The 13,871-nt window shown below is 41.6% G+C and overlaps 1 protein-coding gene across 1 annotated transcript; it reads left to right on the forward strand.

Moving 5' to 3' along the window:
* The first annotated feature begins 630 nt into the window (after window positions 1–630).
* Window positions 631–13,578, forward strand: ZFP37 (ZFP37 zinc finger protein). Its single transcript, XM_059412222.1, has 4 exons — window positions 631–872; window positions 6,210–6,336; window positions 6,756–6,890; window positions 10,914–13,578. The coding sequence occupies exons 1-4, from the start codon at window positions 696–698 to the stop codon at window positions 12,458–12,460; spliced, it is 1,986 nt and encodes a 661-aa protein (XP_059268205.1). The 5' UTR covers window positions 631–695; the 3' UTR covers window positions 12,461–13,578.
* Window positions 13,579–13,871: the final 293 nt, after the last annotated feature.

Raw genomic sequence — 13,871 nt, forward strand, 5'->3', positions numbered from 1 at the left:
TGTCTAAGTCCACCCTTGTTCATCTTTCTGCTATTGGGGAAAGTTTCGGAATTGCTCAGAGTAGATCACGATCTCTCCTGGCACTCTGCGTATTTCCTAGAAGCACGTTGCATCGTTATAATTGTCCATTTCCCGTGTGTGCTTATTTGAAGAATAGTGGTGTCCTCCCCTGGATCCACAGGTGCCTGAAGGTAGGGGGTGTGTGTCACTTTTTCTCGTTACTGCATCCACTATGCCTGCCATAGTTCCTGGGATACAGCAGATGTGCAGGAAGTACTTAGGGAGTTTGAAGTGGTGAATAAGTGCTCTTTCCCTATAAAACGATCGGGCTTTTTCTCCTTCGTCCCTCAATCTTTCTTTCTATTCCGGCTGCCTCGAGTCCTTGCTGGACATCATGCTTGCGGATTTCCCGGCAGCGGGATGCAGTGACCAATTCGGAGAGGAAACTCCAACTTCTGCCTTTGTGTGGCCAAGCCCCTGGGCGTCGGGCACCGTGAGGCACGGTGCAGTGAGGAACTGAGCACCTTTTCCGCCGGCTCGCAGCTCACCCCTCAGGACCCTCCACGGAACCCCCCACCCGCCCCCCCCTCCACCGGCCACCTGCCTGCGCGCCGGCTGGGAGCGCGGACCCCCGCTGTACGGCGGAGCCTCGGTCAAGATGGCCGCGCCCGGCCGCGATACCCAGGGGCGCCGCCATGGCAGCCGCGGGACCCGCTGAGGCCGCCCTTCCAGCCGCCGCCATGTCGGCCTCCGCCTGCGAGCGGATCCTCACAAAGCGGGAGAGCCTGGGCCGGAGGAAGAGCGCAGGGAAAGTCGAAGGGGCCGTGTGTCCTGCGGAGATGGCTGTGTCCGAGCCGGCGGGCAGCGCCGCGGTGAGCGCGATCGCGGGGCGGGGCGGCCTGGTGGTCGGAGGTGGTCTCATGGGGGGGTCGGTGATTGGAGGGTGACTGTAGTCTCTGAGAGGAGCGATTTGGGAATTGGAGACGATTCTGGAGGGCCTTCTGGCGGAGGAGGGGTCGTCTGCGCTCTGGGGGGGATCTGTAGGGCAGTGATGGGGGCCCTGCGGGGTCCGCGGGTGCTACAGGTTATGGTTAATCCGTGTTCGGGGAGATCTGCGGTGACAGGGATGCGGGGAGTCTGCGGCACTCACGGAAAGGCCAGAGTCCGGAAGGCTCTGGGGATCGGAAATAGGGGCTTTGTGGTGTGTCAGAGACTGGGGAGGTGTGTGGCAGCTTGTGGTCTGTGGGAGCCAAGCGACTCTGGTGCCTGTGGTAGTTAAGAGACTGGATTGTCCCTGTGTGTGTGCAGAGGTGCAGGGAGGTCCATTAGGAGTTTATCACAATAGTTAAGAGATGGTGATGGTTTAGGATAGGGAAATGCAGGGAAATGAAAAATCAGATCCAGAATACATCTGGAGATGAGCCAGTAAGACTTACTGACGAGTTGATATGAGACATGGGGGTGGAGAAGAATCAAGACTTACATCTTGACTTTCGGCTTGAGGCACTGGATAAAGGGGTTTCCCTTTTCTGGAAAAGGATTGTATTGGAGACAACCAGATTTGGTGGATATAAATGGGAGCCAGAGTTGGATGACCGTGGTTCTGTTTTGGCCAAGTCAAGATGGCTATTACATGTCCAAGGAGAGTGAGTAGTTGTTAAATGTATGAATCTAGAACTTAGAAGAGATTTGGGCTAGAGGATCCATATGTGAAAGGCTTCAGCATAGAGATGGTATTTAAAGCCACGAGATTGGATGAGATCACTAAGGAAGGGAAGGCAGCTATAGAAAAAAAGTGGGACCAAGGACAGATCTCAGACATTTAGAGGTTTGGTAGAGGAGGGGACAGGAGGGGAAGGAGAATGAGGAGTAGTAGCCACTGAGATAGGATGAAAAATGTAAATGTGGTGTCAAAGAAGTATAAAGAAGAAAACTTTTCAAGACAATGGGAGTTGTGTTGTCACCATTGTGTCATATGCTCTTGTGAGTCCCAGACATGTGACTGCAAAGATTTGAGTTTGGTGAGATGTAGCTCAATGGTTATTTTGATTGATTAGAGCTTTTTCAGTGGAGTGATAGGGATAAAATCCTGGTGGAATAAGTTGAAAGAATGGAGGTAATGAAGTAAAGACAGCAGGTGTAGACCACACCAGGAATTTTGCTGGTAAAGGGAGCAAACACACTGACATTACATGTGACATAAGATTAAGAAATGGTTTTCACTAGATGAATTGACATTAAAACAACTTTGTATGTCAGTAGGAATGATTGAGTAGAAAGGGAAAAATAGGTGGTAAAAAAGAGAAAAGAGGTTAATTGCAGAGGGTGAATTCCTTGAGAAGGCTGTTGGGGTTGGGATCTAGAGCATAAGTGGAGGAACTGGCTTTAGGCAAGAGAAGGGACACTAACTCCATTTTAATAGAAAAGAGACAATGATAGGGGTTTTGGAAACAGATTGGTGGAATTGGTGGTAACAAGGCAAGGTAGTGCTTGTCCATTTACACTTTCTCTTTGAAAGTATATTTGAAAGTGAATCTGTCAGCTGAGAATGGGAAAGTAGCAGATGCTGGAGATTTCAAAGAGAAAGAGGAGAATGTTTGGAATAACCATCTTGGAAAGAGGAACAGGAAACTCTCAGTATTGGATACCCATTTGCGATACGTGTTATAAACCTGAAGTGGGTCCAGGCAACTCAGTTGTTTGATTTTTCTCTCTTGGAATGTTCAGCTGCAAGGTTGCAGGCAGAGATTAAGAGGAGAGTTGAGTTTGATTGAGTTTGAGGCTTTGCTAGGTAAGTACAGTGGAGAAGAAAACGGGCAAGGAAGTTAAAGCTGTTTTCCATGGAGTGCATATGGTGTTAGAACAAAGAATCTAGGCAAGAGAAGAGAGAAGAAAAGTAAGGCCATGTGGTGATGGAAGATTGTGGAAAAGTGGTTAGGATCAATGGCTCATGGGGTCTGAATGCTTTTGGAGAATTATTGGCATGGAAGTAGTAGAGGACGTAGGCTGGCAGCATGGGAAACAATAGTTGGGGATAGAATGTTTTCAGTAAAGCGGGGCTGCCATGGTACGTGGCAAGGTTTAAGGAATGGATGGCTGATGAGCAGGTGGCTGAGTCTGGGAGTGAGAAAATCTTTTGGAGTCAGGAAAGAGAAAGGCTAGGCTGTGGAATGGTTCCTCTACATTGATGTAGCGCGAGTGCCGGAGCTGGAATGAAGAGGAACGTGGTAGTCAAGTTTTCAGTGAACAAGGAAGAAAGACTGTGCACAAAAGTTGACCAAAGTGTCCCCAAAGAGCATCCTTAGAAAAACCTGCTTGCAAGGTTGACCTTTGGCTGATGTCTGAGAGCTTAGACTTCAGAAGGCATCCCATCATTTCCAGAAATGATAAAAGTGTCTCACTGTGCCTAAACTAGGTCAACAATGTGGTTTATGCCGAGCTCCTGACTTCCTTCTGGACATCTAAGATCTTAGTGGGTGCCTATGAGTGCCACTGAGTCTCCATGTCCTTCCTTGGGAAACATTTCACGCATGTTCTTACAACTTACGTCTGGAGGAATCAAGTATGTCCTGTGTAACTCAGATACTTGTGTCTGGTTTCTGTAGACTTTACCCCACCTACCATTTCCTTAGCCATTTTCTTTTTCTTTAAAGATTTTATTTATTCATTTGTCAGAGAGAGAGAGAGAGCGAGCATACAAGCAGGCAGAGGCAGAGAGAGAAGCAGGCTCCCCACCAAGCAAGGAGCCCGATGTGGGATTCGATCCCAGGAGCTGGGATCATGACCTGAGCTGAAGGCAGCTGCTTAACCCAGTGAGCCACCCAGGCATCCCTCCTTAGCTGGTTTTGCTGTGTGTTCCTTTGCTGTACTAAATCATAGCTATGGGTACAACTATATGCTGAGTTCTGTGGGTTTGCCTAGTGAATCATTCAACCAGAGGATTAATGGTTTAAAATCTCGTGATATTCTTTTTTTTTTTTTTTAAGATTTTATTTATTTATTTGACAGACAGAGATCACAAGTAGGCATAGTAGCAGGCAGAGAGAGGAGGAAGCAGGCTCCCCACGGAGCAGAGAGCTCAATGCAGGGCTCTCCCAGGACCCTGGGATCATGACCTGAGCCGAAGGCAGAGGCTTTAACCTACTGAGCCACCGAGGTGCCCCATAAAATCTCGTGATATTCTAAACATGATAGGGATTTTGAAAGATGTATGAAAAATGGTTGAAAGTCATCATTTACCTCATCTTCAAGCCCTGAGGTACAGAAGTCATGGTTGGGCCGCAACAAACAACCTCGGCTAGGGCACCTTGTAAGGAAGCAGTGTTCTCAGGAGACGTGTAGATTTCAGGTAAAGCGAGCAGGTGAAGACAATGGCCGAAGAGGTTGAAGGCATAGTGCAGTGATTAGGGTTTCTGTAAAGGCCACTGTTGGTGGAGTTCTGTTGGTGTCAGTGATTGGGGATTGGTAAGATAGGGGTTTGGGGTCATATCAGAGATAGTCTGTGTTCCATGGGTATCAGTATTTGAAGGACCCCTGGGAATATGTGATTGGAATGTTTGGGGAGTGATTGGGGGAAATCTGTTGCTGTCAGTGATCGGCAAGTTTGTTGGGATCAGTCATTTGGAATTAACGCCAGTGATTGGGAGGCCAGTGGCAATCAATAAGGGGGCTTATTAGAAATCAATGACTGGAGGTCTGTAGAGGTTACAGATTGTTGACATACGGCAGCTAATTGATTGGTGGCTTATGGAGGTGGGGGTCATTTTTCAATGTGAGATAAATATGTTTGAATGTGTATTTCTTGGTGGCAAAATTCTCCAGTACCTGGGTCATCCTTCTCTCACCTGCCTAATAAGAAGAGAATCTTTAGGGCGCCTGGGTGGCTCAGTGGCTTAAGCCTCTGCCTTCAGCCCGGGGTTGTGATCTCAGGGTCCTGGGATCAGGTCCCGCATCCAGCTCTCTGCTTGGCAGGGAGCCTGCTTCCTCCTCTCTCTCTCTCTGCCTACTTGTGATCTCTCCCTGTCAAATAAATAAATAAAAATCTTAAAAAAAAAAAAAAAGAAGAGTATCTTTAACAGGCTTTAATTTCTCCCTCATCCCCCACCCCTACCAGTTGTAGTCCTGCTTATTTTTCTTACATCACACCTCTTGATTTTAAGGATACTTTTGTAACAGTTGTACAAGAACATTATCAAGTTACTTGGATATAACTAGACATTTGACAGGTTTTATTATTCATCTTTCTTTCTTGTATATTTCATCTTTCCCAATATTGAAATCTTTATTCTAATGCACTTTTCCTTTAAAAAAAAAAATCATTGCTTTTCTCCTCCTCCTCCTCTTCTGTGTCCCTGTCCTTTTCTTTATTTCTTTTTTTCCCCCTTCTCTTTATTTATAAAGCACAAAGGTGATAGACTTTCTGCATCCTTACATGCCTAAAATATGTTATTTTTGGTTCCAAACATGAATGATCTTTTGGCTGGTTATAAAAATCAAGGGTCTTGATTCTACCTCACAACTCTAGTCCGTAGTAGTCTTTGGTTCTAGAAGAAAAGATAAAGACTAATTCTTTTGTTTTTGGTAATTTTCTTTCTCTCTGATAATTGTATAATTTTTTTATCCTCTTAAATAAACAAATTTGCCAATGGGACTGTCATTTGGGGGCCGCTACAACAAAGTACTATTGACTGGGTAGCTTCTAAACAGCAGAAAATTATTTCTGACAATTCTGAAGGCTCGAAGTCCCAAGATCAGGGTGCCAGCATGGTTGGGATCTGGTGAGACCTTCTGCCAGGTTACAGACTTTTTGTTGTATCCTCACTTGGCAGAGAGAACAGAGAGGAAGCAAGCAGTCTTATGACTCTTATAAGGGTATTAATCCCATTCACAGAGACTCCACCGGCATGCTCATCTAATTCTAATTACTTCCCACAGGCCCTATCTCCTAATGCCATCACATTGGAGGGTAGGGTTTCAACATAGGAATTTTGGGGATACACAGATATTCAGTCCTTAACAGGGACAGTTCTTAAAATGATCTTTGTTTCTCAAAAAAAAAAAAAAATGCAGATGTGGGTGAAGAATTAGTATCCTATATAATAGCATGATCAACACTGAATGGTTGAGGTAAGAGCAAGTCATTATTATCTCGTGCAAATGACCCATTAATGTGGATAACATTAGACTGAATAGGAATATTGCTATTACAGGGATCGGTAACATTCAAAGATGTGACTATGGCCTTTACCCAGAAGGAGTGGGAGCGACTAGATCCTGCTCAGAGGGACCTATATAAGGATGTGATGCTGGAGAACTACAGCAACCTTGCCTCAATGGGTAAGGACAATTCTTTCATAATTCAAAATGTGGCCACTGTAGTACCTTCTCTCTAAAGTTCTTGATAAGTTTGGCCTTGGTTATTATGAATTGAAGAGTTTTAATCCCTTTGGGTATGAGGCAGGATATTTGTGCCCCTGTCTCCAAAATGGAAGGTCTACTTAGATGGGGTACATGAGCAATCACATTGTGAAATTTCAGAAGCCATATATTCTCTCCCTCCCTCCCTCCCCTCTCTTTCCTCTCCTCTCTCGCCTCTCCTCTTGGAAGCCATAAAATATATATATATATATATATATATATTTTTTTTTTTTTTTTTCTTCTTTATCCTCTCAGGGTTCTGAAGTCCAGATATTAGGGCTTGACTTCTGGGATGTTTGTTTTCCTAACACTCAATTTTTGCCATTTCTTATGAGCAGGGTTTCAAGCTCCCAAACCAGACATGATCTCCAAGCTGGAAAAAGGAGAAGAGCCGTGGTTGGGGAAGGGCAAAAGACCCAGACAGGGCGGTCCCAGTGAAATAGCAAGACCCAAGCAAACAAGAACCAATGGAAGTAAGTTTCTAGTTTTTTGGTGATCCTTTGGAGTTCTTCAATGAATAATTTATTTTTAAAATCTTCTTCAAGGTCCCATACCCTTTTTTCTTAACTGGGAGTGGCAGTTGAAAAATAGGAGAATTTCTTGGGGAGGAAGAGTTCAAACTACAAAGGTAGATTCTAATCTCTCTTCCATCTACAAACCTCTTCACGTGTGAGGCTGAGGTTCATTTTAGTTGTAAACCAGTGCTACTCATGGGAGTTAGCTTATACTGCTTGTATCGGTTAGCTTAGGCTAAGTTATGCTCTATTAAGGAATGACCCCTAAATCTTAGTGGCTTCCAACAAGAAAGATTTGTTTCTTGTTCACTCTGTAGCCTTATCCCACATAATCCTTTGGCCCTATACTGAAAGAATGGTCCCTATTTGGCAAATTCTGGTTTCATGGCAAAAGGAAAGGAGAATGAGTAGAACCACTCTTTTTACACCGCTGATTGGAAGTGGTCCATAATCCCTTTCAGTTCACATTTCATTGGTTAATTGGTTAGAGCAGATCACCTGGCTTCTGTTAAGTTCAGCAGGGTAGGAATCCTCCCCCTTCCAGAGGGAGGATTCAAGGGACAATGGGTCTGGGAGGTACAGTCTTTCCACAGGGAACAGTAATCCAGTCTGCCACACCATTTGTATTGTGGTAGGAAAAAAGGGAAAAACCAGAGCTCTGAACCTCTGGTAGCAGCCCCCGAGATGCCTAACTGACCCTTCCTTATTAATTGTCTGTCCTCATCCATGCTGTCCATCACTAAGCTTCCAGAAGGAACAGTTCTCAGAATCCCATTACTGCTTGCCTTATTTAAAGCAGAGTTGTTTTTTATTTTATTCTTTTCCCCCAATATCCTCAGTGTTTTCCCTTCATCACTCAAACTCTGGGACTCCATGGTATCACGTTTCTCTCCTTATGTGTTCAAACCTTCTTAGATCCATCCTCTTACCAAATCTCTTGGCATGATTCTCCCCTGCCTTTAATTACTTTCCATGTCCCTCCTTTTCACTGTGAAATGCTCTAACCCCGTAGTGCATCATTATTTCCATTTACTCATTAACCTGTGCAGTCAACTCCCACAGAATTCATGCCTATATGTGAATTTCTGGCTTTATAGTAACCACTGCTTACCTTTCAGTGCATATTTTGGTAGTTTCAGTCCGCATGAAATTCTTGCCTACCTGGCTTGAATTCTACCACTTGAATCTGGCCTTCTCTTCTAAGTGCTTCTTTACATTTATTTCACCAGATTCTCTGCCTTCTCACTTTGCTGAAGTGTTCCTAAGGTTTTGTCTTCTACTCTGTGTTCCTTTTTTTTTTTTTTCCCTATTGTATTTCCCTCAAAAGAATCAAGATGTTTATCGTACCCTGGTGAGTTTTAAGGTAAATTGATCTTGTCCAGATAAACCTCCAGTTTCTTCATGTTGCACTCATATTTTACCTGCTTACAGGAAAGCCCAGTCTCACAGTATCAGAAATGGAAAGCTTTGTCTTCCTGTCTTTCGGTGTAAATTAGAGCTTCCTTTCACCTTCCCTATTTTTATCAGAGTCTGCTTTGAGTTGAGGCCTGTCTACCTCAGAATTCCTGTGAATCTCTGCCTTCTCTTTTACTGTTCTCTCCTCAGCTCCTGGGTTGTTTTCTTCAGTTCTCAGACATCACTCAAATCAGGTGTATATTATCTCATACCTGAATTGCTCCAATTCTTAAGCCGATTTGTCAGATCCATTTTTTTTAAAACAATTCATCTTGGATGTTGCCACCAAATATTAAAATATTCAGTTATTATTTATATCACAATAGTCCCCCCAAAAGCAGAATGTTTATAGTATATATTTAAGTGTCCAAGTGTCCTCTGAATGTTCTGGGACTCTATGAGTTTCCCAAAACCAGAGGGACTAGTCCTTCAAATGACAAATGAAGAGACCTCGTGGAGTTTTGATTCATCCATTAGTGGCTCCAATTTTGGCTGTGTTCACTTTTCTTCCCAATACTCGGTGTTACAACTAAAAAATAGTCCTGGTAGTCATCTAATAGATCTTTGTCATTGCTGCAGTAACTTTCTTCTTGGTTCAGGTTCTTAGATAGTACTTGGAGTTTCTTCAAAGAAAGGCTATTCTATTCCCTCCAATGATTGGCTGAGTCTAGTGAGCAATACACATCAGTTTCTGAAGTTAGTCATTTTAGCTTAAAATTCGCGTTTTAGTTGTTGTCTCAGATTCAGGAAAAGCTTACAGCCTTAAACCCATGCTTTGTCAGACCCAACTCTCCTAATATTACCTTATTATTATACCATTTCACTAGTTCAGTATCCTCTCCACCCCCCACGGTAAATGTCTCTCACAGTGCTTTATATATTTTCATGTTGGCCAATCTCCATGATTATAAGGGGTTCTTATAATGTTGCACCTCAAGAGGAAAGGTTTGAGTTTTGGTCCCTTTCTTCCTAGAAAGAGATTTGCCTCTATTTTTTCCAGCATCCTTGGGCATTGGAAGATGCCGCCTTTGTCATGCTCTTGTTATATTCTTTCCCCCCAAATGCTTGCATCACTTAAAATTTCCTAAATGGAAAAGCAGCTGGCAACTCTACTTCTTCCTACTCTATCTATACTATATATCTATACTTACAAAAATTGATCTTCTACTCCATGGGAACTAATCTCTTAAGAGTTCTTGATGAAAGGAATAGTATTTCCTGGCTATGTTGAAATACCATAACTCTTTTCTGTTTGATCCCAGTTTTCACTTTCATGTAATGTTCCTTTATGACCTAGGCAGATATTTAATTTCTCTCTCTCTCTATTTCTTGGAGACTCATATCGGCTTTTCTCGTGTCTGTTTAATTCCCACCCTAAAGATTTTTTCTGCTTTTTCATACATATAACTGAAAAAAGTCACCTCAAAATGGTAATCTCAACTCTTTAAGTTTTTAGATTTTTACACATATAGTATCCATACCTAGCTAAAAGAACTCTTTGAATTTCAGTTCTAAATTCTTAGGAGAGAGAATATTATTGGTCTAGGTAGGGCTTTTTGTTTACCACCGACCAGTCAATTGTTTTCAACCAGGGGTTGGATCATATGGTTCACACGTGGTTGCTGCCATATGTCAGTGTGGGTGTGGTGGTCTCAGAGAAGGAAGACACACACTGGGAAGATATCTTAAAATATGTCACTGTATAATGTATGGAGGGAAGGATGTGAGCAATCATTTAAAGTTGGGAATCAGTTTAAAGTTGATAATTAGTGGGGTGCCTGGGTGGCCCAGTGGGTTAAGCCTCTGCCTTTGGCCACAGGGTCCTGGGATCAAGCCCCACATCAGGCTGTCTGCTCAACAGGGAGCCTGCTTTTCCCTCTCTCTCTGCCTGCCTCTCTGCCTACTTGTGAGCTCTCTTTCTGTAGCAAATAAATAAATAAAAATTATTTTTAAAAATTGATAATTGGTAATTCGTAGAGTGAGCTGGCAGAAACAAAGGTATGCTCCATACTTCCATAAGAGGAGGAAGGCTCTTAGTGGACACCATGGTTTGAGCAAGGTGTGTCTCCGATGGTGACCATGGAGAGTTGAATTAATATAGTAAGGCTGTGGGAGCCAAATACTATGGATGGACTGGCTGTTATCAAAGCTGGGATGCTTGGGCTGAGAAGAAACCTCAAAAAATAGTAACTACAATCACAAACTCTTTTAACTTCATCTGTTACCTAGTGACTGTTCCTTATGTTTATTCCACCCCCACCCAATCCCATGCTGCAAGGTCATAATTATGATCAGGCAAAGTTTTATATAATTACTATTGTCAATTAACTTTTCTTGTTTTTCCCACAACACTTTCCCCTCAAGTCCAAGAAGTTAGGGCCATTTGCACTTGATATTTCACTCACTTTGGGATACTAAGCTTGAGTAAAGATGCAGCCCCACAATAGGGCTTTTCTTTTATAATTTATATTCCAGTATATGAGAGGACAAAGATTCACAAGAATGTCTTATTGAATTCCATTTTAGATGAAGTCCAGCAAGGTAATGACCAGCTAGAGAACCACCAGGAATCTCAAAACAAACTCTGTAAGGAAGTTGCATTCAAGAGAAAAGGTCTGACTAAGAAGAAAGGCCATGAATGTAGTTCACTGGGGGAAAAAAGTGTGAGTACAAAACATGTTCCGTCAAAAAAAAGGCTTAAATTTGATTCACATGGAAAGAGTTTGAAACAGAATTCAGATTTACCTGGTCATATAAGAAACTATGCAAAAAAGAAACCTAATGTAGCTAAAGAGCCCAAGAAATCATTCAGCCATAGCTTACCTGATACAAAGAAAGTCAAAAATCAAGCTGGAAAGAAACAAAAATTATCCAACCATAGCTTATCTGATAAGCATGACAAAACTCAAGCTGGCAAGAAACATGAGAAATTAGCTCATCATAGCTTATCCGATACTAAACGGGACAAAATTCAAACTGGAGAGAAACATGAGAAATCATCCAGCCATAGCTCATCTCCTACTAAGTGTGACAAAACTCAAGCTAAAGCAAAACCCTACGAATGTAATCAATGTGGGAAGGTTCTCAGCCATAAACAAGGACTCATTGACCATCAGAGAATTCATACTGGAGAGAAACCCTACGAATGTAATGAATGTGGGATAGCCTTTAGCCAAAAGTCACACCTCGTTGTACATCAAAGAACTCACACTGGAGAAAAACCATATGAATGTATTCAGTGTGGCAAAGCCCACAGTCATAAACATGCTCTCACTGACCATCTGAGAGTTCATACTGGGGAAAAACCCTATAAATGTACTGAATGTGGGAAAACCTTTAGACACAGCTCAAACCTTATTCAACATGTGAGATCTCATACAGGTGAGAAGCCCTATGAATGTAAGGAATGTGGAAAATCCTTTAGATATAACTCATCTCTTACAGAGCATGTGAGAACTCATACAGGGGAAATACCATATGAATGTAATGAATGTGGAAAGGCTTTTAAGTATAGCTCATCTCTTACTAAACATATGAGAATTCATACAGGTGAGAAGCCCTTTGAATGTAATGAATGTGGGAAAGCTTTCAGCAAGAAGTCACACCTCATTATACATCAAAGAACTCATACTAAGGAGAAGCCCTATAAATGCAATGAATGTGGAAAAGCATTTGGACATAGCTCTTCTCTTACTTACCACATGAGAACTCATACAGGTGAAAGTCCTTTTGAATGTAGTCAATGTGGGAAGGCCTTCAAACAGATTGAAGGCCTTACTCAACATCAGAGAGTTCACACTGGGGAGAAACCCTTTGAATGTAAGGAATGTGGGAAAGCTTTTAGCCAAAAGTCGCACCTCATTGTACATCAGAGAACTCATACTGGGGAGAAACCTTTTGAATGTAATGAATGTGGAAAGGCTTTCAATGTGAAGTCACAGCTTGTTATACATCAGAGATCCCACACTGGAGAGAAACCCTACGAATGTAATGAATGTGGAAAAGCTTTCAAACAAAATGCATCCCTTACCAAACATGTGAAAACTCATTCAGAAGAAAAATCTCATGAGTGAACTAAACGTGGGAAATCAAATGAAATGCATCCCTTACCAAACATGTGAAAACTCATTCAGAAGAAAATCTCATGAGTAAAATAAATGTGGGAAATCTTTTAATTCAAGCTAAAGGTTTTATTTAACCTTAGTAGGATTCTGAATTTTAAGGATGTTAGAAAGCATTTAATCAGAAGTCACACCTAATTACACCTGAGAGAATTTGAAAGTGAATCTTATGTAGTAGCAATGGATGATACCAACCTTTTATAAAAAAAAAAAACATTGTTTTAAAAATAATCATTAATTATTTATATATTCAGACCCAAATATAAAGCTTTAAAAATCATTAATTAGCTGAAAAATCAGAGCAATAGAGAAACAAATTACATATGCTGACAATTCCTAAGTTGCTTGAGTGGATGTACATATGTGAGAATTGAATTTGCATATCTGTTAATTTCCATGTATAAGTGTGTCTGGCCACTGGTATGAGCCTCATCTTTGATATTATCACCTAACCCTTTTTTAATGTCTTGTTAGCTTCTACATCAGCTGGAAAGTTTCTAAGAGTTATTTATGTAAAAAATAGTAACACAAAATTAAGAAAAAAATAAAAGCTGCTGAGGATAGGGACATCATTCTCTACCAGCACCAGTGTATTGTTAAGTGAAAAAAGCAGTTGCTGAACTGTGTGTATAGTATGTTCCCACTTATGTACAAAAGGGGTGTTTACCTGTCCTCTCTATGTATGTTTGTACATATGTATGTATACATATATTTGTATGTGAATAGACTTGGTTTGAAAAAATATAGAAGAAAGTTTATAGTGGTTGTCATGAACAAAAGAGTACAGGAGTGGGGACTAGGAGGAGACCTCCTTTTTATTATATACTGCTGTAATTTTTAAATAATGTACATGGGTTATTTTCACAATTAAAATCTTTTTAATATGCATACATCAACACTGATTAATATTTTCACTGAGCTCACTCCGTGGTGGTGTTTGATGAAGTGTCTATGCCTGTTATGAAGGGTGATGAATCTGAGGATGTGCTACTAAACTTGGTATTGAATTCACAAAGACTTTTCCTATCCAACACTCATCTTTTTATTAAAATAATGAATTGCAATTGTAATTTAGCACTGTGTTTCTTCTATATGCCACATTTTTTAAAAGATATGTTGTGATTGCAGGTGAATGAAAGTGATTTTCTGAACAGTCACTCCTTTTTATCACTTATTCAGAGTACTTATATATAAACCCCTCAATCTAGGATTTCAAATGTGTTGCAAGAAATGCCACTGTGTCCTGTTTTTGTTCAATAGCAGACATTGTTAATGGATCACTGCACTTTTTTCTGAGTGAACCTAAACTTGACCTCAGAGTCACTCCTAAGCATGTATTCCAAAACGTACTGTGAATCAATTT

The sequence above is a fragment of the Mustela nigripes genome, chromosome 9, assembly GCF_022355385.1.
Source record: "Mustela nigripes isolate SB6536 chromosome 9, MUSNIG.SB6536, whole genome shotgun sequence".
NCBI lineage: Eukaryota > Metazoa > Chordata > Mammalia > Carnivora > Mustelidae > Mustela > Mustela nigripes.